A 25,203-nucleotide genomic window follows, 5' to 3' on the forward strand; every position below is an offset into this window, starting at 1 on the left:
TGTGCTTGCTTCATGTGGGTGTATTTACAGAACATCAGTATTACATAGGCAAGGAAAAAGACAGGAGGGGGGAAAAACTTTTTTGGCTCTGCTTCTGGGAGTGCATCTAAGGAGTAGGAAGACGTGGCTAACAGGGAACCTGAGACTTATCTGTTTTTCATGTATTTTCTCTGCTGTGTGCATGGACCAAAATGGTGCCCAAAACCAGGATTATTTACCTTTTATATTATTTGTTTGTGCTGGGAAATATCCCAACTTCAGGAATATTTGAAGCTGTGCAAAGAATATTTTTCTAGATCCTTTTTTCCTAGTTAAAAGAAAAAAGAAAATGAAAATGTTACTTGAATGAAGTGCTTTCTTCAGAATTTACCAACTTATGTAAGTGTTTTACAGCAACATCTGATTCTTGGCTCTTGCCAGGAGACCAAAAATCTGTGAACACTTTTCTTGATTCCTTAGCAGCGTATCCTCTCTGGTAGCTGGTTTCGTAGGCTTTCTCTGACTGGAGTGGAGACTGTTTAGCCTAGGCTTAAAAAAGCTTCAAGCAATATGATCTTTTAGTCCCAATGATAGTGAAAAATATAGCAGTTATAGCTGTCTCTTGAAAGATAACCTCCCGTAATTCATAAACAACAGAATTACACCGAGGGAGCCTAATAAATAGTAGAAAATAAAGTGTCTGAATTTATCATTCTGACCTTGAAAGTTAACAGAGTAGTTTGTTACAAATAATTAATTTTATAAATTTCTTCTATCTTGGCAACTTGACTGCGAATAGATTGCAGTTTCCTTGAAGTTATTTGTTAGCTGAATTTATTTGCTGAATAATTGATGTAAATAACTCGGTGAATAGTAAGTAATTATTCTTGGCCTCCACTTAGTTTGAAGGCAAGTGTTTGGCTACAAGTAGATGATATTAGAAATTTGAGCTGCTGTGATTTGATGGGAAAGTCACCTTCTTTCCTTGGCTAACTGAATATTGAATAATTTTTATGTAATTTGCTCCTTCCAGGCAAAAATCCTGTAGACTGCAGCAGAGCTGTATGACTATACAGGGAGTATACAGCACTCTCTGGGCCATAAGGGTGGTAGCATATAGATCTGATGCCTCTTTGTCTTCTCCAGGGCAGTCTTGTCCACGTTCCCCAAGCTCTGAAGGGACATTTTTTTTGTCTTGGGCGTTTCTGCCTCTACGTTTGCCCTTTGCTGAGTCTCCCTCAAGCAGCTGAAGCAGGAGCTGCTCCATTTATTTCTTGTTAAACTCCTGGCTGTGTCTGTGCCTTTTCCTTTCTGTCCCCTGGGACAGAGGACCTGAGGGTGAGATCAGCAGTTGCTTTCAGCAAGTGTTGCAGCTCCACGTTGAAACATCGGCGTATCAGCTGCAGTGTGTGGATCAGTGAGAGCGTTTTAAAGGGTCCGTTTTTGGTGGCAGGCTGCTTTTGAGGAACACGGTGGTGGAGCTCCAGCCTTGCCCTCCACACAGCGCCTGCTTGTCTTCCTGGTGAATTATGATTGATCACCTTTGGTGCCCTTTCCCAGGCTTTGATAAAACATGCCTCCGAGCAGTTGTCTGGAGGATGTTTTTGGCCATCTGTTGTTACCCAGGACTCTAATGTCACCATCTAATTGTTTTCCAGACAGGCTCCCTTTGCGCTGGCTTTTTGCTGGAGGAGGAGGTGGCCTTGGGCTGCTGACTGCGGGGAGGTTGGACTAGATGACCTTTGGAGGTCCCTTCCGGCCTGAGCAATTCTATGATTCTATGATTTGCGCACTGCTTCTGCACCTGAAAACCCTCTTGCCATCAGCAGGAAGATTGGGGTGAACCCTTCCTTCTGGGCCTAGAGATGCTTGGGCCAATGGAGCATCTTTATTCACAAAAGTCATGCCATTTGTGCTGGGCTCTTTCTTCTGGTGCTTTTAAGGAAATGAACATTTTTCTGGGGCTGTGGGTATGATGGGCAGTGCACTATGTGCTCCTTGTGCAGGCTCCCTGAAGAAGGCAGAAGAGGGGTTGCCCTTGTGAGGCCACCTGGGGATCGTTGTGCCCCATAACAGCTGGCACAGGTGGGATCCCATCAGCTGTCCTGATTAATAACATGGATTTTTATAGAATCATGATAGAACCGTGAAATGGTTTAGGTTGGAAGGGACTTTAAGGATCACCTAGTTCCAACCCCCTGCCACGGGCAGGGACACCTCCTGTTGCTCAAAGGTTGCTCAAAGCCCCTTCGAGGCTGGTCTTGAACACCTCCAGGGATGGAGTATCTAGGTGAGGAGGACCTGAAGCGAGCAGGCTGCAAGATCAAGCCCTGTGATTATTAACGGACATGGGGTATCCTGTGCTTGTTCACTGGTTCCCCCAATTACAAGAACATCTTGTGTAATAAAATTAATTCAAACTTGAGATAATGCTAAGCTAAAAAAAGAAAAAAACAAGGAAGCCAACAAAACAACCCAAAGCAAATGCTTATCCCTCATGAGTTCAGTTCCCTGCTTCCTCTGGAAGGTTTCCTTTTCTCACGCTGTTCCAAATCTTGACTTTTTTTTTTTTTTTTTTCTTTCCCTGCTGACCTCATGAGGACACAGTCACCTTCAGGCTTAGGAAATGTTCCCTTTTCTACAGCTGCCAACTGGGTCGTGTTCACATGGAGACTGGAAAACTGAGACAAGTTGCTGCCCCAAAGTGTTTGTCCTTGGCCAGAGGTTGTAGCTCCATCTGGCTTGCTGGAAAGTGCTCCCCTTCCCAATGGGCAGTGATTTACGCTCCAGCACGCTGACGCATGTTGAAATTGGCACCTGTTTGTGCTGATACCCAGGGCTGGGAGTTGGAAATTCAGGACATATATCTTTATGTCCCCTTCAGCCGTTCTTGCTGCTGGAGCAGCAATCTGGAAAGGGGCCGTGCTGGCATCGTGAGGTGTTAAGCTGGGATGGCTGAAGGAGTTAATCTGCTGCCTCACTGTAATATAATAGAAAGAAAAACATGCCTGTGGGGCTAGTCCATTTTACTGTGTAGCTTCAGCTGGTAATTAAAAAGAAACAGTTCAAAATTAAGCAGTAATATGAATAAAACCCCAAATTAAATACACCCAGGACAGGTTGCATTTTTCAATGGGTGGATGCTTAGCATATCATGAAACCAGGGTTTTTTTTAAAAAAATAAATCTCAGGCTGGTTGCCTAAAGCTGGGAGTTCCCCAAACTCCCCCAGAGCTTTGCTTTTTTTCCACGAGGGTGCCCCTTTCATTGCAGCTCACTCGTCACTGGGGCTGACTGGTACGCTCTGCTCGGGGCATGTTCCCACATTCCTCCTGTTACGGTGGAGACAAAAAAGTAAAATTGAAACCCCAGATGGGCCTGGTAACAGTTTTACTTGCGAGTCAAGAGCGCGAACGTGGTTTCAGGTTCTTGGGAAGGATTTCATGTGCCTCCTTTGAAGGTGATGGTCCTGAAAGCGGGGACAATGTGCCCATTTAAGGTGGAGGAAAGTGATCGTGGGCACTGCCACTCGGGCATCCTGCCAGGCATCAATTTGGAGAATGCAGTGTGCTGAGCAAAGTAATAAGCTGTGAGCTCCTCTGTGCGTAGATGGAGCAGCTGGCTGCTCTTAAATAGAGTGGTGCAACCAAGCACTGTGATAACTTTGAGGTAAAGGCGTGGGGAGCAGGGAGGTGGGTAGGAAGGAGTGATAGGAGAAGAGGTATTTTCAACCACAAGCTCCCCAACTGGCAGACTTCCAGAAGATGGGAAGTGTTGTCTGAAAGCTCACCCTCTGCTCACCTCATTTCTTACATTCTTTCCCGAAGTATCTGTTACCGAACACTTTTGGGGGGTGTTGGACTTATCTGAGATGACTGCTCTTGTTTCAATGACACCTTTGGAGCAATGTGCTACAGCCCCCGTGGCACCTCTCCTGGAGCGCGGCTCTTCTCCACAAACCTTCTCACAAGCTTCTAGTGCTTCAATATCCCTGACATTGAAGCAGCATTTGGGTTTCTGACTATAGTGGTTTGCTATTGACTAGTGAATGGTGTGATACCCACAGGACAGGAATAATTGAGTGGAGCTGGAGGCCAAGCCAAGCTTGCTGGGGTGGTGGCACAGGAAGGAACAGAGCAGGGACTGAAGGGCGTGCAGGAGCTGGGCTTGCAGCCAAGCCCAGGGCATCACCAGGCAGGCAGCAGGGCCATGTCCAGTTTGTCCTGCTGGACCACTGCCTGCTTCCTTTGGATGAGAAATCACTCTGCCTTCCTCTCCACGTATGGGTTTCACATGGTCTGATGGTGATACTTTAGACAGCCATCATCCAGTATCTCAAAGTCCACCTCCTTTCTCTTGGTGGAGTTGGGTCCATTCATGTCAGTTGAACACTCCGGCTTTTTGTCCCGGTAATGGTCTTTCCGATATCTTTTATGAGTCTGTTTAAAATCAAACCTTGTTGCCAGCTAGTCAGCCCTGGAAGAACTGTTTTTCCTCTGCCACAGATTAACATGAAGGGTGTGAAGAAAGAAGCAGAAGGAAACAATTTACACCACTGTGTCTGACTAGATTAAAAACCCATACTGGATTTTTTCGGTTACTGGTAGGCATTTCATTTGCAGTGTTGTGCTGTCTAGCAGCTTAACAGAGCTCTGAGGCACGTAACTGAAGAGCTGAGGTGAGTTCCTGGGAAAAGGCATTTTCTCTGAACTGCTCTTGGTCCAGCTATAAACAAGAAAAACTTAAATAAATGGTGTCCCTTCGAGAGCGCGGTCTCATGCCAGAGGTATGAACTGATTTTACTGTCTGTTTACCTTTTTGTTGACAAGATCTAAGTCTTCAGTCCAGAAGTCTAACTGGTAGCACTTGGACCTGCAAGCCATCACTGCTGGGCAAGGCGTTGGTTACTGGAACTTGTTGCACTTCAACAAGAAAAACACTTGCAGAATCAGACTGCTCAGACCGTAACTATTTTGGTGCAAATATTTAGCCTTTTAGGTAGGTTTATTCATCAAAATAGTCTACTGAACTCAGTACAACTGAGAAACTGGACCGACGCAGGAGCATTGGATGTCAGTAAATCCTGCATACAAAAGCCATACCTTTAGGCTTCAAATTTAACAGAAGTAATTCTATCCTTTCCAGTGTCCAGTTTTGATTAAGTTGCAAATCCTTCCTCATGTTACTTCTTAATTTATTTGCCTAAGCTTAAATTTGGGCATTGACCAAGGCAGAGAGTTATCCAACAGTTACTGCTCCCATACACCATTACTGGTTGGAAGTCAAGCTGAGTTACCAGCAAGAGACTGGGCCGGTGATGGGGTGAGAGGATTGAAACTAAAACATCCTTCCACCACAGTGTGGCAGTTCACAAAAGGAGAAAGGATATGGATATTCCACATCAAAGCTCTTTTTTTCCCCTCCCTTTTGTCTAAATTGATCAGGACTCTAAGTACCATCCCTGGAGGTATTTAAAAGATGTGTAGATGAGGTGCTTAGGGACATGGTTTAGTGGTGGACTTGGCAGTGTTCGGTTAATGGTTAGACTTGACGGTCTTAAAGGTCTTTTCCAACCTAAATGATTCTGTGATTCTACTTTTTGAAAGTAACACAGTTCGCTACATTTAGAAGAAAAGGTTTCAGATCTTATCCATCTTCCAGAAGTGCCTTCCAGCCACTGACTCTGACTTCAGTTTACAAATTTAAGACCTTGTTTTGAGGTGTTTTCACCTATTTAAGATGGGTGTGGTATTTATACTGTCTGTATTGGGAATGAGACAATATTTCTAGGTGGACTTGCTATGGCAGGGAGGTTGGGCTAGATGATCTTCAGAGGTGTAGGTGTCTTCCAACCCCTTATCATTCTGTTGAGGGAATGGGGGTCTCATACACATTGCAGTGTTTTCTGTCTAGAAATTGTTTCGGTTGTTTTTGAATGCCTTGATTCAATCAAAACACAAAGAAAATGCAAACAAACAAAAAAATAAATTAGTTTTTCAATAGTTCATCATGGGAACTTTGCATAAAAGACGGGTCAGGGGGCTGAAGTCCAGGTGTTGGAAGTCAACTTCAGCAGGAGCTTTGGGTGTGCAGGGCTGAAGTCTGGAGCCCTCATCTCCTTGCACCTTTATCAGCGTCAAGAAAGATAATCTTGTTGCTGGGGCTGCACGTTAATAGTGTGACTGCTGTGCACTGGGCCATGCCTGCGTGTCACTGTCGGGTCTAAACCCGTAGGATGGGTGATGCCTCAGTCAGATTCAAACTGTTTTATTAAACTAGTTAATTGGTAGATTGGAAGAGAGGGGGGAAAATTGAGGTCCTTGGGTCTCCCTGGTCAGTGCCAAGCCGCAGACTGTTAACTACTCCTGCCTTTCAGAAGCAATAACTGTGGGTTTGGGGAACATATGGAACCAACTAGCCGAAAGGCTTTTATGAGGAGCTTTAACAGGGGGCACGGTTTGTGAGCAGAAATTCCAGTGGATGAGTTAATAGTTTCACTTTCCTTAGCTGTCCCTTTATAGGAACAACAACAACAGTCGGGCGCGTTCCTGCCGCAGCCCCGGCTGTACAATGTGCCGATGCATCCAGGATTTCGTTTGGACACTGGGGGAGTCCTTTAGTAGATCCCCCAGGACCTGTTTTTTCGGAGCTATTTCCTGATGCTGACCTCATTAGGTGAGTTTCACAGCTCACTAATTCCTAGCAACAGTGCAAGAGATTCAAGGAAAGGGGAAACCCGTCTTCTGGAAACCAATGGAACTGAACAGATTTGGGCAAACACTTTTATTGCTTTTTCATTAATCTGGAAAATCAGGGACTTGGGTTTTTCTTTCTTTTCTTCTCCACCCCCTGCCTCCCACCCCAAGTCACTATTTTGACCTGAAACTGTATATTTGATTTTCTGTTTGAGTAGAGAGAAGGATAACAGCAAAAATAAGAATCCCTGAAGAACTGTATACCTCAATATTTATATTGCACTTTGTTTTGAACCAAGCCGGAAAGTGAGCATTTCTTTTCCGGAATTGCAATTTGAGCACTGACAGGATATAGTCACTCAAAATGCTTCCAATAATGCTTATTTAGTATTTGCATTGTGGTGGCATGTGTCCAAAAGAGAGAGCAAAGGAAAACAATAGTTGCCTGCTCAAGAGCTGACATCATAGCATGAAATTTAAGTACTTGTTTTTGTGGTTTTGGTATTAATCATGGATCTATGGAGGGGTCATCCTGTAACTCCAGCTACTGGAGTCCTGTGAATGCAATGTTTGTAGTTCAGCCTTGGTAAGTTTAGGACTGGAAAGTCATTTCTCCCCCATCACATAAGAGTGAAATTTATCTGAGCACCAAAGTTTAGTCTGAGAGTTTTCTCAGGGTTTCCTTTCATTATCAAGTCTCCTGCATAGCAAACACACCAGAAGAACACAGTTCCCTTTATCTTCAGCATAACACAAAATTGGTTTCCTCCATTGTAATTCCTGAATTTGTTGTATATTTTATTAACAATGTATTTTATAAGAAGGTTTGGGACCATTCAGGCGTTTTACCTGGTAATAATATTTCCTTGCCCTATTTTACCGTGGCCTCTTAGATGTCCCATGAAGCTGTTCTTCCATTGTGGCACCATTTGGGACCTTAGTCAGACAAAGTGAGGAGGTGGATCTGGCAACCTTTGCACTTGGTTAGAAATCTGTAGTACTGCCTCCTAGACAAGGTGATAGGCACAGAGTCGAGCTGCCATCAGAATTTGTCAGAAATTGATTTCTGACAAAGCATGCGAGCATTCAGGATATTCAACCAAAGTCAACTCACTCACCCATGCAAAAGTATTAAAAACGTAGAGCTAGGAGAAAGGGTACAACTAACTCTGTGTCCTTGAGCTGATGCTCAGTGGTGATCATGGAAAAGAATTAATGTAACGAATAGCATAGTTTAGAAAAGTAAGCATCTTATTTCATCTTTCATGCCATTCAGGAACTTATGACCAAAAGATCTCACAAGCAGATGACAGAAACCAGGCATGATGCTATATTTCATGAGGGTTAACTTGGTTTTTGTTTTGCGGGCTTTTTTTTACTCTTTTCATCTAGGGAAAAATAAGATAGAGAAGGAGAAATTTCTCCTGTACTAAGGCCATGATTTCTCCTCTTTAGCTATCACATACGGCACTAACATGTTTCTGGTCTTCAGGAGCTTTCAAACGTCCAGTCTGAAGCTGCGGATTTGTGGCACAATAAAACATGATACATAACTGTTTGTGAGGGTACCTTGGAACAAGTTGGGTTTTTATCTAGCTTTGCTTTCAAGACCTCATACAATGAAGAACATGATTTCTGGTAGGAAAGCTCAAGGGTTCCTAAGCCCAGTCCAGGTATACGTTTACTCCCCCTCCCAGTTTGAAAAGGTGGCAATGCTTTTATAGGTCTGTTTCTGTGGATTGGGTTTTCTTGCCTAAAAGCCAAATCTTGTTAAAATCTTGCATAAAATCAAACCTCCAGCCTCTCCCATGGGCTTGCAAAACAAAGTTGAAACTGTCCCAAGGCAATTTGCACAAGTCCTGATACCAGAACTTTTATGTAGTGACAGCCTTGGGACCCAACGCAGTTGTGTCTGCTCACTTTATGTGAGGGGTTTGGAGGTTTTCTGATGTTTCATATTTCTGAAGTTGAGATTTAAATGCCTTAAACATTCAAGTTGATTTATATGTGAAGTAGACTTGTAACCCGTGCCTTCCACTCATGTGTGACTCTTGGCTCTGTAATACAGAGGAGGGGGGGGGGAAATACTGTTTAAATGTCAAGGTAATGAGTAAAGTTGTTAGCTATGGTCTTCACTGGGCTTGCTTGGTCTCTAATGAGGCCTTCACGTGAGTGGCAAAGGCTGGTCTCTGTGGATTTGGTTGCAACTGAAGTGCCTGAGATCATAGAGGCCAAAGAGCAAAGGTTAAAGCAAGGCAACGGCACAAATATTGTTGGGTGATGGTGAGAACAGTTCACATGAATATAAGAAATGGCCCAGTCTTGCTTACCAAGAAATGAAACTTGAGGTTTGTGCAGACCTCCCCCCAACCCGGGTCGGGAACCTTCAAAGTCACCAGTGTTGCATGAGCTTTTCCCTGTTTCAGGTCTCCTGCGTCTCATCTGACCTTCCCGTGGCAGAAATAACTGGTCCAGCCCCTTTTTTCTTGAGATGGTCATAGTCTGTGCAGAAGACCTCCCAAAAAGTCTGGACTGGGGCCACTGGTCTGTGCCCTGGCACTGTGTAGGGCTGGTGGTACCCAGCCTCTTGGGCAGTAAAACAGGACCCAAAGGTTCACCCCGAGGCCTGATCTGGTGTCTCCAAACACCCAGATAAAATCTGTGCATTGAGCTGCTGCTTTGCATGGGAGAATGACACCACTCAGATAAAAAGGCTTCCTCCTGGAAGCGTGAAAACCTCTTTCTGTTGTCCGTAGTTGATCAGTCACAAACAGGGGGCAGACGTGCAAAAATGGCTTTCAACGTGCGCCGATGTGAGGACCAGAAGTTGCATGAATAAAAATGCACTTTCCTGGCGTTAAAGTCATAACTTCCCATCACTTTCCAGAGCAAATACTGTCTGCTATATTTATTAGGTGGGACTGTGTATAGGCAGTCGCTCTAAGTGTGTTTATTTTGAAGTTGTCAGTTGTTCAGTAATCTCAGGCACCTCTGGGAGATTTAACTCAGATAGGGGTTTAGGCTGGAGGTCGTGGGGTCACTGATATTAAGAGAGAGAGAAGGAAAGGAAACAGCGTTGTTTTTTGTGGCATTATCTGAACAGTAAGAAAAAATAAATTCAGGTTTTAAGATGACTTTAAGCTGACTCTGAAGGAAATGGTCTACAAATCCAGCCAACGAGCTGCGAGGAGACCCCACTTCTCTTTGTTTTGAGCTGCCCGACCGAAAACCATGGTGGTTGTGGCTTGATTAAGCAAGACTTCTCTAGAAAGCTGTTCAAGTGGTTACAGTTTTCCTTTAGCATATTCAAGTGTTTGAGTTTCTAATTTTAACTTTTGTCCTAAAATGAAATCTCTTGAGTTGCTTTTTGGGCAGTAGTTTGAACCCCGCAATGACCTCCCCTGTAGTGGTAGGAGCGTGCTGGAGGCCAGCTGGTGGGCAGCATCACCTCAAGGTCCCAAAGCTGCTCAGAGGTAGAGAATGGGGACTTGAACACCCTGACACTAATGAAATCTGGGGTCCAGTGCATGTGGGTCCATCTGCTACTCTGGGAACTCTAAATAACTCATTCTTTCATGTATAGTCTTTAGTGTCTTACAAGAAGTGAACTTGTATGGACTTTTCTTCAGCCTGGCACTCATATTCAAGGAATATATGGGCAATTTTCTTTAATGCATCTAACCTTCTGCAAATATGACTGAAATCGGGTAATATTTGCTAAATTTATTAGGAGGAGACAGACAGACCAGCCCAGAGCATTAATGCACTTCCTCAGGAAGCCACAATAACAACAACAACAAAAAATACAGAAAAGCAAAAAAAAAAAAAAAAAAAAAAGAAAAGAAGAGAAAAAACTAAGGATTTGTTTATTGCTTTCTTAATATTTTATCATAAAACACACTGTCTTATTGTGAGGGTTTGTTAGTGGTTTGTATATGTGTGTGCCTGTGTGTATACATATTTTTGTATATAAAAATCCAGCAACATCCATTGTTTAAAAAATCAAAAATGAGGAGGATTTTACTAAAAGCATTTTGGGAAAACCTCTGCTCTCAGTTTTCCTGTCAACGTTTTTCTAAGCTTTTATTTTTATTAGCCAAAATGTTTAGAATCCCCAGGAAATCCTGGGATGAACCATTTCCTCTTCGAGCTGTAGCCCTTAGGGGAAAAAGAAAAAGCTCAGATCCTTTCAAAGGTTAGAAATTTTTCAAACTGTATTTTTTGCAGATTTTTTAAATTAGAGAAAAACTAAGTTAGGAAGATGCTTATCTGCAGACTGTGGTCCTGGGAAAGATTGATCCCTTTGTAGAAAAGCCTGAAGAAACCCTTAGATCTGGGCAAGGAAATCTTTTAGGCTTGGATCTTAATGGGGAACCAATTGCCGAATTGAGGTATAACAAGTTCAGTTGAAAGACCGTCTTTATATTTTTTTAAGGTAGATTAAAAAAAAAATTTGCTTTTCCTCAACTAATTTGTGTATTTTAGTTAGCATGTAACCACTGTGTATTAAGAGGCTGCTAATGTTCTGGAGATACTATGATGATGATTATTATTGTTGTTATTATAAAAAAATCTCAGATCATATTTATTATATACCTGAGGTTTTGCAGGAGTAAATCTAACTGACTGTTTCCTCTCCTTCAGATGGAAATTGTAATTTTAAACTAATAAGAACTTCCATCCTGCAAATACATTGTACATGTACATTGTTAATTTTAAACTCCTCTGGGGTTCACTCCTTAAAGCGGGTTCAGTTGCTTAAAGTTAAGAAGGTCAATAAGAATAAGTGTCACAGACTGCAGCCTTGCTGGGTCACCTGGAGCTCGGCATGGGTTACCTTACCCAGATTTCGGAACGATGATTATTCTTTGGGATGGGTAGGGCGCTGCTGTTATAAATGAGAGAAGCTGAAAATGTGGTGAAATGTGAGGCTGAGGGATGCAAGAGTCTTTTCATGAAAAACAACAGATCAATATAATTTTTCAGAACTTGGAATTTGCAGTCACTACATATCACTGTATTTGAGGAAAAGTGTGTTTTCTTATTTATATAATTTGTGACAAACTGTCTTAACTGCTGTTCTTCTGATTTATTCATCTACTTCTTATCAAGTTTCTTTGGAAGCTTCTTGAAAGCTGAACATGAGAAGCCCAGACTTGGTGTTTCAGTAACTGGTATAAATTACTCCCACAGCCTATCATAAATATAAAAATATTTATGATAACTTATGTGAAATTTAGTAGTGCAAGGAAAAAATATAATTTGTAAGGATATTTTTTTTTTTGGTTACCTAAATTTACATAGTAAAGAGTGCTTCTGCTTTCTTGGTTATTTTCAAGGGATGGGACGGGGACACACGACTAGTCTGCTGGGATGGTGTTACAATTCAGTATCTGTTAATTTTGCAAAAGGGTGGGCAAAGGAGGAAAGACTAAAGGAGGGAGGCTAATAATTGGTTTCCTGAAGTTTCTGCTGCTAGAAGCATGCAAAGTCCCAGTACAATAACTGTAACTTCAAAAACCTTCCAACTGAGTTTGAACTTTTGATTTTAGCTAGCAGACAGGAAACAGTCAGAGGCAAGAGGAGATTCCTAATTTAGGAGCTTTTTGATTCTGATGTCTCTCACGTAGCCAAGTAGTCAGCACAGATAGCCTAAAAGTTCTCAGATCATGACCTCTGAGAAATATATAAACGTGTGTGAAGTTATTCTTTGTGTGGAACATCAAGGGTTTTATAATAAGGTCTTCTGCTAGTAGGGGACCTTGTATTTGACTCCCCTTCCAGTTGGGAATGCCTAAAGATCAGCCCTTGTTACTGTGGGCCGGGCAGGTCAATAGCCTTCAGGTGCAGGAGAGTTTTTCAAAGTTTGGCCTTTCAGGTTTTGCTGCTTTGATTCCTAATATCTTTAACTTCTCCCTTGTTTTTCTTGTGTGTGTTTCTACAGGTGCTATTTGCCCTAAACCAAACTCTGCTCCAACATGAAAGCCTCCGAGCGGGTAGTTTGCAGGCCCCATATACCACTGAAGATCTCATCAAGCATTATAACTGTGGAGACCTGAATGCTGTCATATTCAACCATGACACTTCTCAGGTAAGATGAAATGTTGCGGGTGAGCCAGCTAATGGAGACTAAATCAGCTGTTTTAATAGTGGTGCCCCGGTCATCACTTTGTTTCCTCTTCCTCTCTTTCTTTTGATGCCCTCTGTTTTCTTTCTCCACATGCCTTGTTTGCCTGGTCAGAGTGGGGTTTCCTTGGTAGTCCTTGGGCTCTGGGGAAGGGACTGCCTGGAAAACTTTCCTAGGAATGTGCCTGAAAAAAAAAAAGTTAATTGTGGATGTTTGTGGGGCTGTTGAATGTAGTCCACTCATTAAGGAGGATGGGGGGCGGACTCCTGTAATATTTGAGCTTATATATGAAAAGGAAGTGGACCTTATGTAAATACTCTATAAAGTAAATAACTTCTCAAACATGTCATAATTCAATAATTTTGTATGTGTCTCAGGCAGCCCTTCCGTCTCTGTTTATCTTAGTTATCCAATGCTATTAAAAACTCTCAATGGAGCAGAAATCTTCTTTCCAGACCAGTTTGGTAGTTTGTGGCGAACTCTGAGATTCTCATTTATTACATAGGTTCCTCGTTCCCCTTTCCTGTTAATTCTGTGGAAACGTGGTCTTTAGTTGTCATCTCCTACTTCTCCTTCTTTTGATAAATGTTCCCAGGTTCCTGTCTCAGGTGCAGTGACTTACTTGGAGTGGACCTTGGCAGACACAGTATTGTATGTGTTTTGCCAATGGAAGTCTGTTAAATCATGATAATGGTTTACCATTAGCAAACGCAGATCAAGGATAAATGTGTGATTTCAAGAGAGAACTGAGACAGGGTACGCTCAGTCTGTTGACTGAGGCAGAGGTCTCTGAGACATCTTATCTTGCTGGCGCTATCTTGATTTGCACAGGTCTCTTTGGGGTCACTTGTTTCTCAGAGGAACAGCTGGGAAAGCGAGGAGGGCCCCAACCTGGCTGTGAGGTCTCCTGGCCACACTGCATGACATGGATGTTTTCCCAAAGGTCTTGTATGTTCCTCTCAGAAGTTCCAGGTAGAAAAGTAAATGACACCCAGCAGCAGCTGGAGCTGCTCTTTCATGTCACTTATTACAGAATAAGCCTGTCCCTCGATGGTAGCAGAAAGACATCATCTTGGACAAGTAGAGGTCCTTAAATTCTGGACAAATGGCCACGTCTTCTCTTTTTCCTTATCTGGTTATCATTTTCAAATATTAGAAAGAGTGGTTGATGGTAAAGAATGGGATGAAAACCCTTTGCTCTTCCAGTTAATCCAGTCCTAGAAAGTGAAGCATTGCTTTAGCATGAGTAAGAAGAACATAACAAGGCGGTTAACGTGGCAGTACTGAAACAGAAGTCTGTGCAGTACCAAAGCTGTTCATTCTGGACAGCCTTGCACTGAAAACTAAAGGGAGAAAGCAGCTTGGGCAAGAATACATCTCCAAAGATGGGATATGTGAGTTAGAAAAGGCAGAGACCTCATGGCTTTAGAGGATTCTGGAGAAGTCAATGGTTGTAACTATTCCTGCGATGTCAAGGCACAGCGCACGAGATAAACACAGAGTGGGTTTGGAGAAATAACTCTCGCAAAGTGCGGTGGTATATTTGCCATGGATGCAAAGAAAGGACTATTAGTAGGTAAAAACATGAAGGCAGTCCTTTGTCCCTGAGACAAGTTGTGGCCGTTCGCACTGGTTGCATTGACTCGCAGACATCTGTGATTTGTTGACACGATGTCCTATAACAGACCTGTGGGTTAAACTTGAAAGGAACAGATTGCTGCAAAAGCTTCTTTATCCCTGCAAATTACTGGATCAAATGTGAATTTAAAAACAGTGGTAAAGAAAGAAGAAAGAAACCAGCAGCCAATCAGAGTTCGAGCACTGGTGTTAGTCATGGTCCCAGAGTGCACGCCATTGATAGAGATTACAACGCTTACAGGCCATGGAAAATTAAAATCCCTATACATATACTGGTCCCTGCAGAACTCTAAATGTTGTGGAGTATTTCCCTCTCACAGTTGTTGTTTTTAATTTAGGTAAAGAGGTTTTTTGTTTGGTAGTGTTTTTATAAACCAGCTTTATACCATTTATTTTTAATTGCAGGCAGAACAAAATAGAAAATTAAAACCTAAAATAAACTCCTTATTCAGGTCAACTGTTGCCAGTTGTGGTAATTCCAGTTTATTCTGTGTGGTTTTTGCAAAGGTGATAGATTCTCTCTGCCATAGAGAGGCTTTGCCATTTGGTTACCAAATTAGATTAGCCTGGCTTAAATATTACACATGAAGCAACCCCCATGGGATCTTTCTTTGGAGACATTAAATGTAGGCACAGAGATTTATCATGTTCTGAGAGTCTATTGCAGGTCCCATCAGGTGACAACAAATGACTGGCCTACAAGTGCAGAAAAATTATAAATATCCCAAGTGCAAGTATGATCACTTAAACCTCAGAGTAGTGCCAAGCCCAAGTGCTTCCCCATGCCAAGTCTGGGAGACAAGAGTATCACAGTGTTTTTAAGTGGTGTGCCTGTTCTTCCATGATATCCAGCTGCTGGCCCAGCTCTTCAGAGGTCTGGTAAGTCCTTGGAGCTGGTACCATTAATGCAACTCTGAAATATCACATAGAAAGGAGCAAAAGATCAGGGATGGAATTGTAAGACTCAACACTTATGTGAACAGTGGAGGCCAGGAATTCAGCTCCATCCCACAGAGGCATGGCAACCTGCAAAAGGCTATCACTCACACTTTGAGTCTTCATTTGGGGGCTGTTTTTAAGGTTTCAAGTGCCTGCTTGTCCCGTGAAGGTTAGTAGTGGGACCTGCAGAGTAAAGGTGAACCTGTCCATCAGTCACCTTAGTTCAAAGTCCCTTGGTCTAGGTCACCTTAATGAACTGGGAAGTAGCTGAGAAAGTCTAACAGCTGTGAGGACAGTGGTGGTGGTGGTTGTGGTGAGGAGTATATATCTAGGTGTGGTAACTAAATTCCTCTAGCATGAATCTCAGGAGATGGAGCATCTTCAGTAGCCATCTGCAAGATGCCTTTAGAGCAAAACTTATCTTGGAGCAGAAAGAAGGACCAAAAGTGGAAATACTGATATTGTTGACTTAAGGTGTTACAGATGAGTTTCTTGAGCCTCTTCAGCTTCCCTGAGGGAGTCTGGGAAATCTGCACCAGTTTTGTTGACTTCGGTCATGTTTGGGAGGAGAGGGCTGAGTCCCCGGGGCTGAGTTTGTGCCAGGGGGGTGCACAGAAGGGGCAATGCTGGGAGGAGAAGTGCAGGGAAAGTGATTTTCTAGACAGAAAGCATTGAGCTTGGGCACCGGGTCAGAGAAAAGCTTCTTTGGCACCTGGGGACAGGGACAGGACTGCCCCAGGGAGATGCTGCCCACCTTGGGACTGGGAAGTCTGGCTTAGCCAGGGCAAGGTGCTCGAAATGGAGGGGTGTGAGCAGGCCCCCAAATCCTTGATGTTTTCCTGTCCCAGAGCCATCGGCACTGGTGACAGTGGAGGACTAAACAAATCCTTCTCAGTCTCAGGGTGTTTTTTTTTTTTTTTTTTTTTTTTATTTAAAAAAAGTGAAAGGGAGAAAACCCCCTGAGTTTCTTGAGCCTCTTCAGCTTCCCTGAGGGAGTCTGGGAAATCTGCACCAGTTTTGTTGACTTCGGTCATGTTTGGGAGGAGAGGGCTGAGTCCCCGGGGCTGAGTTTGTGCCAGGGGGGTGCACAGAAGGGGCAATGCTGGGAGGAGAAGTGCAGGGAAAGTGATTTTCTAGACAGAAAGCATTGAGCTTGGGCACCGGGTCAGAGAAAAGCTTCTTTGGCACCTGGGGACAGGGACAGGACTGCCCCAGGGAGATGCTGCCCACCTTGGGACTGGGAAGTCTGGCTTAGCCAGGGCAAGGTGCTCGAAATGGAGGGGTGTGAGCAGGCCCCCAAATCCTTGATGTTTTCCTGTCCCAGAGCCATCGGCACTGGTGACAGTGGAGGACTAAACAAATCCTTCTCAGTGTCAGGGGGGTTTTTTTTTTTTTTTTTTATTTTAATTAAGAACAGTGAAAGGGAGAAACACCTCTGCTTTCCTGTGGTTATATTACATTCTTCATTCCTTTCTCTTTTTTTTTCTTAAATTTTGTTTCCAAGCACCATTTTTCCAAACGTATAAATCCTTGTTTAAACTTAATAAAATTTTAAGGGGCTGAGTTTATTCAGTTAGACTATGACCCAAAAGTAGGAAACATCTCTCCTGCTTCCACAGCCTTCTGCAAACACTTGATTCTCTTGTGACTGCTGCAATCAAGAGGCTTACGTTGGAGTTTCTGGGCAGAGAGTCAAAATGATACTAAAGAGAAAGTATTCTAAGTTAAAGATAGGATAGGCACGTTTTCTGCTTTTTCTTCAGACTTTTCCCCCTCAAAGAAGCCTCTTTTTGAAAAAAAAAACACTTCTTTGCAAGTAAAGAGGCATCAGATTAGATCAGCAACTTTAACTTCTGTATTCTGTCTGACGCGCTTACAAGGGAATTGAGGTCAGTATGTCCAGACACATTAAAATGCAAAAAATCTGTTAGTGCAAAATCAGAAAATTATCTACCCCCAGAGAATACTTTTTCTTACCTGAGACACTTAAGAAATTGCCTAATGACCTGAAGATTTGGTGAGGAAAAAGTAGGGTGCATAATAATTTATCTTATATTTTATTCCCTAAATCTGATGTAAAAGTCTTTATTTAAATATTTTGAACTGTTACATGTAGAGTTTTGGGTTCAGGGATGTCTTGTACCACTTATTTCCTGTGGTTGGTTTTGAGATGTTCAGTTTTTTAAGGAAAATTTTGTAAAGCAGATTAATCTTTGCCAGCCTGGAATTAGCTGGTTCTGTGTTTCCTTGTATACTATGTACACTTTAGTAAGAGGGAAATTGAAAAGCTGTGGCTGAGATTTTTCTCCTTCAACCATTCACAAAGACTATACCTGTTGTCTCCAGCTACTGTTTCTCCTGTCCTCGGCCATTCTCCTGACCTGAGGAGAGGCTCCTGATCAGAAGATGGTTTCTCCTCTCTTGTTGTTGATCTGGTGTATCTGAGGCATGCAGCTACACTTCTTTTTTTATAGACAGTTTTCTTGAAAGGTCCTGCTGGTTGCTTTTGCCTGTCCCACTTAGGGTTAGCAATACAATTCAGGAGTCATACCTGCCACTTATAAAGCATCTTTCTTCTAGAAAGTCTTTATGTTTTGCTTGTGTTTTAGACTATTGAAAGCCCATTAAAATTATGGAGACTATTTCCATTATTTCCACTCCACTCCTGGAGGAGTTCTGGTGGCCCATGCCATCATCCAGATACCAAAAGGGAAAAAAGGAAGTTAGGCCAGTTAATAACCCAGTTCACAGGCTTAATGCACACCCAAGTATAACAAACTTCTTGTTGCTAGGAGAGGTGAGTCTTGGTTTCATCCTACACAGAAAAGCAAGCTATGCAATGAAGTTGCCTGGCAGCCACCACAGCCTGCAGACATGTCTCAACCCTTTTTGGGGCTCACTGTACAGCCTCCTTCAAGCTGTGTCCATCAAAACCAACTGACCTTTTGGTGCAACTTATTAGAATGATGTCACGTGTATCTTGAGTAGCCCCTACAGTTCAAAATCCCATGGAATCATGCTGAAACACAGTGTTTGGGCAGTGGGTGTTGCCTTCTGAAAATCGTATGCTGGTCCTGATAATGGCCTAGACATCCATCTGCTAGCACCATGTCAGTAGTCAGCCTCCTTAAACTAAGGAAAAGGTTTTGTGCATCACTTCACAATGCATTCGCTGTTTATAAACCACCAGGTTGTGTTATGTACTCCTTTAAAAATGTTATCATCCTGCATTTAAACCTGTTGTTTAAGATTTAAGGGTCCTGATAATTCTAATTACATCATTAACTTGCCCCGTTTTCATTCTGGATAAAATACAACTGTGTTTCTGGCTCACTTCTCAAATCAATGAAAACTATCTGTGGAATGCCCCAGCTTCAATAACTGCAGAAACACACAGCTGAGACCATTAGATAGAGTGTTGAATGACAAGCAGACCTAATTTGTCCAAGGAATGGAGTTTTTATCTAGGGCAAAGGAAGATAAATCCATAAACTGAAGGCGCAGCTATTGTAACGCAGCGCTTTGGAAGCATCTTATCGTTTTCAGCTGTAACAAAGTGCAGGCGAACTGGCACAGCCTCTCGTTCTTCCAGGGAAAATGATTATAGGCTTTCCAGTGAAGCAAGTGCAAGGTTGTCCTGGGCGCCAAGGCTGCCAGTCCCACCAGTCTCTCATTCTGGGTCCAGGCGAAGGGTCAGTAACACTTCCAGGAGTGTCTGTTAAGATGACGTTGCTGGCAGTCCCCACTCTGCCCGGGTGTTTGGTGACACGTGTGCTCTTTGCCGTGATAGTGAACAGAGGATGTCTCCCACCTTCTCTTCTCTGGGCTGTAGCACAGGGTAGCTGCTGGTGAGATGTTGCCTTCCCGTAGTTCAGAATTGCTCCTGACCTGCCCCTGTGGGATCGTACTTTCTTTCCACTTGCACCTGAGTTACAGCTTTGTGCCTTGGTATATTGTGAGCACTTGGAAGTAAAAAAACAGAAGTGCAGCCAAAATTTTCGGAGTCTAATTTTCATATTATGTCAGAACAGGATTCCAGATTGGAGCAATATTATATTTTGGCTTATGTGTTTCAGAAAATTGGTTGCAGATCCAGATTGTGAGAGTTAAGTCTACTTGTTGATGACAGTGCTGGGGAAAACATTGCAGAGATTATTTTTTTATTAATAGTCTGGAACATGCCCAGACAATTTTCATGCTACAGGTTTTGAAAATAGGTTCTTGCTTGAAAATTTTCATTACATGTTTGCATTTAGAATTGCCTTACCTTGGAAGATCCTTCCTTCCTCTTTCCAGTTTCCATAGAGAAAGCAATGGGAGAGGAGAGAAAGTCAGAGAGAAATTGGAACAAGACATTTAAAGGCAAAGATTTTTCTTTCAAAGACTGCTGCGTTATTAGAAAAGGAACTTGTTCACCTACAGAGAAGAGCTGATTTACATTAAAAACGTTTAAGGATTGTTGACTACCTGTATTTATTAGTAAGGGAATAAACTATAAAAGAGTATGAAGGCATGATTGGTAAAAACATTTGGAGTTCAAGGTAGTAGCATGCTGCTTTCTGTGCATTGCTGTATGTTTGCTGTAAAGCATTTACTATCCCTGCTTTTAAAAGAGCTGGTTTATGAAGTGTTTCTTGGAAAGACTTGTTCAAGAGAAATGAAAAAGACTTGTTAGTTTTTTAAACAATATCTTGTGGGTTGAATGTACAAAATGCTTTTTCTTCCTTTGTGTTTTATCCAGAAAAAGTATTTGTCACGTCATTATGACAGGGAGGGGAAGAAGCGGGACAAGGGGGCAATTTGGTGGTCCGGGCTGACTTTGCAGGATTAGCATTAGACATTATCTGAAAAGCCTGTGTTCTTGGGTACTGCTTGACACGACGTTTCTTGGTTTGACACTACTGTTGTGCATTCCCGAATAGGGAACACCATAAATTATGTTCTCCAGTGTAAACTGGTTGTGGTCGCTGATGGTGACTTCAGATCTGGATCTTATCTTCTCTCTTCTGGGAGAGATGATTGCTGTTAAATCCAAAGTCAAGGCTTATGCAGTTCCACCAGCTTAGATACAAAGAAATCAGTTTCAAGGATAACTTAATTTGTCTCTACTTCTCTGACTTCATCTGAATTATTCCTTATTTTTCTCCTGACTGATCCCCGTTCCATTTCAGCTTGCTTTCTTGGAGATGTCCTGTCTCTCTACATCCTGTGCTAGACCTCTTAAACAACTCCACCTTCAAAAAACCCTAAAAATCATTCAAAGTCATCATCCAATTTGTTCCAGATGCCAGCATAACTAGAAAGCTTAGACTGGTTGGACTGGGAATAGCCTGGAGTTTTGCTAGGACCAAACAGGAGGGCAGGGATATGTCTACACTCCAAGCTCTGCCTTGTGGTGCTGGATCTGGAGGTCTTGTGTCAGCCCAGCTGCTGTTGTGTTATTAATCAGCTTTTTCCTCCTTGCTAAGTTACATGATGTTTTGCAAACTGTATCTTTCGGAGCATACTCTCCTTGGGTTAAAATCATGTTGCAAACTTCGCATAAACATTCAGGCTTTCCCTGGCATCGTACTAAACAGGGATGGGAGGAAACTCATTGGAGAGCCCTGAACAATATATATTCAAAACAACCAAACCTGAGTTTGTACCCACTACTGACCAGCTGTGCTCCCACTGTGTAACAGAAGACAAAATGAAAAATGCCTTTGGAAAAAGAATTGTGATGCTTTAATAAACCAACCCCAAAACCAAACCTTCTGGCCCCAGTTTTTTCACTTTATTACCCTGCTTTGCCCTTTGATCGGTATCTTTACTTGGGTGTCATGGCAATATAATAGGTGATGGTTTTAGTGTCAGAACAGAAAAAAAAATAATATTCTTTGTCAAAGGAAACAAAGCATTTGGAAGGGAAATAGAAAAACTTGAACTTTTCCATATGTTTGCAAGCTTGTGAAAGCTGGCCTCAAAAAAATCCTGATGTTAAAGGGGTTTTAAATGGGGTGGGAGTACCATTAGGTAGTTAAGATTTACCCTCCCCGCTGAAACCCAAACCTTGATTTGCATACACTGCAAAGGCTTGCATCCTAATTCAATTAATGAACAGGTCCCTGTAATCTGGTCCTAAATATACACTGCATAGTTGGGTGAAGCTTGCAAAAAGGGGGCCGGGATCATTGTTCTGACTGTGTTTTGTTAAGATTTCTTTAATCAAAACATTCATTCAGATAGAGAGGCCGGCTGCATATTTTGGCATCGCTACCAAGGGGAGCAGGGATGGGGTTGGGGTGGGGAGGGGTTGGGGTTGCTGGTACTTTCTTTTTTCTTTTTTTTTTTCCCCTAAGGGCTTGGAAAGCAACTATTTAACTGGTGTGGAAAAACAAATAGAAAACATACATGGAGGTCATGACTTCTCAGGGATTTGTTGAAAGACTTTTTTAACATGGATAAACATATCATCCCCACTCCCCAAGCTGTTTGTGAGATGCACAGCCCATTCCTGTGGCCTTTCTGCTTTTATTTTTTCCCCCCCTTACTTTTTTTTTAAACATGTTTTTCAACCCAAAAGTGTGGGAGGAGAAAGTAAAACCAGGCAAGACACATGGCTGTCGTTTGGCCAGTGGCCACCTGGGAGAACAGCAATGGCAAGGGTGGGTTTGGGGCTCCCAGGAAGGGTCTCCACACAGCTGTGGTGGGGCTGAAGCTGCAGGGACATGTCTGGGCTCTTGTGCCACCTGCAGAGCTGTTTTTTAAAAGTAGCATGCACTACCCATGGAGACGTCACTAGCTTTCAGCCTGCTTTCCCCCTCCACGTCTTCTCCTAGTTGCAGTTTTCCTCTATTTACAAATGTAGATGCTCCAGTGGCTCATAGACCTGAGCTCGCCAATTTGAAACTCAAAGACCTCTGATTTCACACTCAAGTTGCTGTGCTGTACTGAGAGGTACCCAGGCTAGCTTTAAATCGGGTAGTCCAATTACAGAAAATTTGCTGGGGTGAACTGCAATGTATCTGCAAGCTCTATGGATGCCAAGCAGTGATGTGGGTGTGCAGGGATTAGCTGTCAGCCAGAAGTGGCTTCCCAGAGCTGGTCCCAAGAAACGTGCTTGCTCTTACACTGGCTTTCTTCCCTCACTTCCCTTCAAGCAAAAAGCATTTTTGCTTTTTTTTTTTTTTTTTTCCCACCCCCGTCCAGCCTCATCCAGATATTTTCTGTGGGTTTCTGATGCCCTACAATATTGGGTTTGTGAGAGGAGACTCTTTTCCTCCTCCTCATTTCTATTCCCAGGGAGAAGGGATCAGGCAGGCTCCCGGGGACACTCTCCTTGTATCTCTTTCCTCTGAGGCAGTAGATGGGGGAAACAATGTGTTGGGAAAGATCAGTTGGGCTTGCTGCCATGTGGGTGTGAGACACCCCAACCTCAGCTGCTGCCCTGGGAGCCTGAAACCCCCACAGTGGGATGGGAATGGGGTCCTTATGCATACAACACAGCCTGGCAAAAAAAGTCTTCAGATCAGAGAAGATTAGACATGCCTAAGCAGAGCAGAAGTGCTGAAAACTACAGCAACGTGCCCCTGTTGCAGTGAACTGGAGCCAGAAAACAGTTTAGGGTTCAGAAGCCCTTCTCTGTTAGGCCACTGGTTCTCCACTGAGGGAGAGCTGGATGTCCCTTTGCCTCACAGTTTTTCAGGGCCGTTCCCTGCTTTCAAAGGTTTGGGACACTACAAACTCCTGCTAAGCCATGGGACGTGATGGAAAATCCATTCTTGCTGTGGAAATGCTGAGTTGGTCCAAACCCCAGCAGTGCTTCCCAACGGGCTCGGTGGCATGGGGACAGCTGTGGTCAGGCAAGGTGGCTGGTGGGCGAGTGTGTGTAGGAGAAGTGCGACCGGGGTTTTGATGTGCACCCAAAACGTGCAATCCTCCAGCTGCAGTGAAGGTTGTCCCTGGGGAAGTTCTCTGCTTTCTGCAAAGAGGTGGGAACAAAACTGGGTGAGCACAGACGGGGAATATGTTTAAGCTTCTTGGGATTTCGTATCATTCTCAGTCTATATCTGAGTTTGGTGTCAAGGTATGCTTCTAATAAACCATTTTAGCAGCCCAAAATCCACCAAATTGACAGACCTATCCTGCCTGCAACCTCCAATATGTGCTGGATTTGCCTCTAATGTTTTCTCAAGTCCTATCTTAGGTAGATGTTCGTCCTGGGAAAGGGATGAGTGATGGAACCAACTTACCCTGAAGACCAAATCTCCTTTTTACAGTCCACTCAGGCTTTTAGTATATTACTTTAAATTCTGGTGGTTAAAGGAAAGCAACAATGGGTTAATCACAGCGTTCTTGAACTGGAACACCATTTTGAATAGCTCCTTCCCGGCTTCCCTTTTCCATAACAAGCTGGAAGCTCATCTTGGCAGCTGCCAGCTTTGGGCTAAATCGGATTAACCAAACACCTCCTCCTTGGCCAGTGAAGGTCTCCGTCACGATGGAAACTCAGGAGTGCTGGAGGAAAACCTGTCAAGTCGACAGCAGCACTCGTCTCTGCAGCAGCCACGTCCTCCTCATGGAGATGCTTGCTTTTGCAGCCCATTCTCTTTGCACTGTTTGAATCCTTCGTATCAGAGGCTGCTGAGTAAGTGGATATTGCTCTCCCAGATGCCAGAAGGGTCCATAAATCATAGGGAAGCAGGTGTCTTCCAAAACCAGAGCAGTATATTTTGCAGCATTGCAGTAAAAACCACAATGCCCTGTCAAGGCTGGCTAACGGGAGGGTGTCCTCCCTTCATAAACGAATGATAACTTGAGCTCAGATGTCAGCCTCTGACCCAAGGAGGGCCGGTGTGAATTTAGGGCCGTTCAGTTTGTCGGAGGAGCCGTGGGGTTCCGGGATGCTGCTTTGGCTCCCTGGCAGCCCCCCTAAGCCGTGCTGTCAGCTCTTGAGATCCTTATCTTGCCTAGTGCTGTCGACCGTATAAAAGTTCCTGACCTGCGTGGTACAGGGAAAATCCTTCAAAGCCTGATCCCTTACTTGTCTTCTGGCCTCTGCCCACGTAAAGCTCATAAACTAGAAGACTAATAAAGAGAACCCAATCTTTATCATGTTCAAAAAAAAAAAAAATTAATGCAGTCAGTCTGATCTGGGAACAACTCCCTGCTAACAACTGGAGATAAGGATTACGAGCATGGAGGCTGAGCCCTCCTGTCGGAGAAAGATGGATGGGGTTTATATTGAGGTGCTGGACTGGAACTCGGGAAGCTGATGGCCAACTCTCTGCTTTGCCATAGACGTGACCCTGGGTGTGCCTCTTATTTTCTCTATTTAGCCTGAAAACGCTCTGGGGAGAGAAAGAGAAATAAGGCATTTTTATTGCTAAGAGATTCCCCTGCAAGGATTAGTGATGATTCTGTACTTGCAACCGTCTGGAGTTTAAACATTGCACAGGAGGTGAGGCTGGAAAGGAGACAGTGGGACAGAGGAGTCTCAGAAGCCGAAAGGGTTGACCAAGACATAGGAAGATAATGGCAAGGAAGGTTTCCCATGGGAAGGGTTGGCTTCCCATTTCCCTATCTCAGCTTCCTCTTCTCCATCTGCAGGTAGACTTATAGTTGAAGACCATCTCTGCCTACGTGCAGGCAAGAAGGGGGACACAGCCCTTTATTCTAATTTTGATAGTATTGGTTTTTCATTGACATAATCTTACAATTTGAATGCACATTCCAGAAATAGGTTAGCATCACTGGAACAGAATGAGGCTAAAAAAGGTTATCAGAGGATTGGGAAATGTAGTGTATAGGAGTAGGAACGATAACACTATTCCTCCACATCTGA

General features: G+C 43.3%; 1 protein-coding gene across 1 annotated transcript in view; it reads left to right on the forward strand.

Annotated features, from left to right (window-relative positions):
* TRABD2B (TraB domain containing 2B) overlaps nucleotides 1–25,203 on the forward strand; it is a 300,643-nt gene that overhangs the window by 149,821 nt on the left and 125,619 nt on the right. The window contains exon 3 of the mRNA XM_014938939.1: nucleotides 12,618–12,764. Within this exon, the coding sequence (XP_014794425.1) occupies nucleotides 12,618–12,764 (147 nt within the window). The remainder of the gene's footprint in view (nucleotides 1–12,617; nucleotides 12,765–25,203) is intronic.

The sequence above is a fragment of the Calidris pugnax genome, unplaced genomic scaffold (assembly GCF_001431845.1).
Source record: "Calidris pugnax isolate Ruff unplaced genomic scaffold, ASM143184v1 scaffold18, whole genome shotgun sequence".
Taxonomy (NCBI): domain Eukaryota; kingdom Metazoa; phylum Chordata; class Aves; order Charadriiformes; family Scolopacidae; genus Calidris; species Calidris pugnax.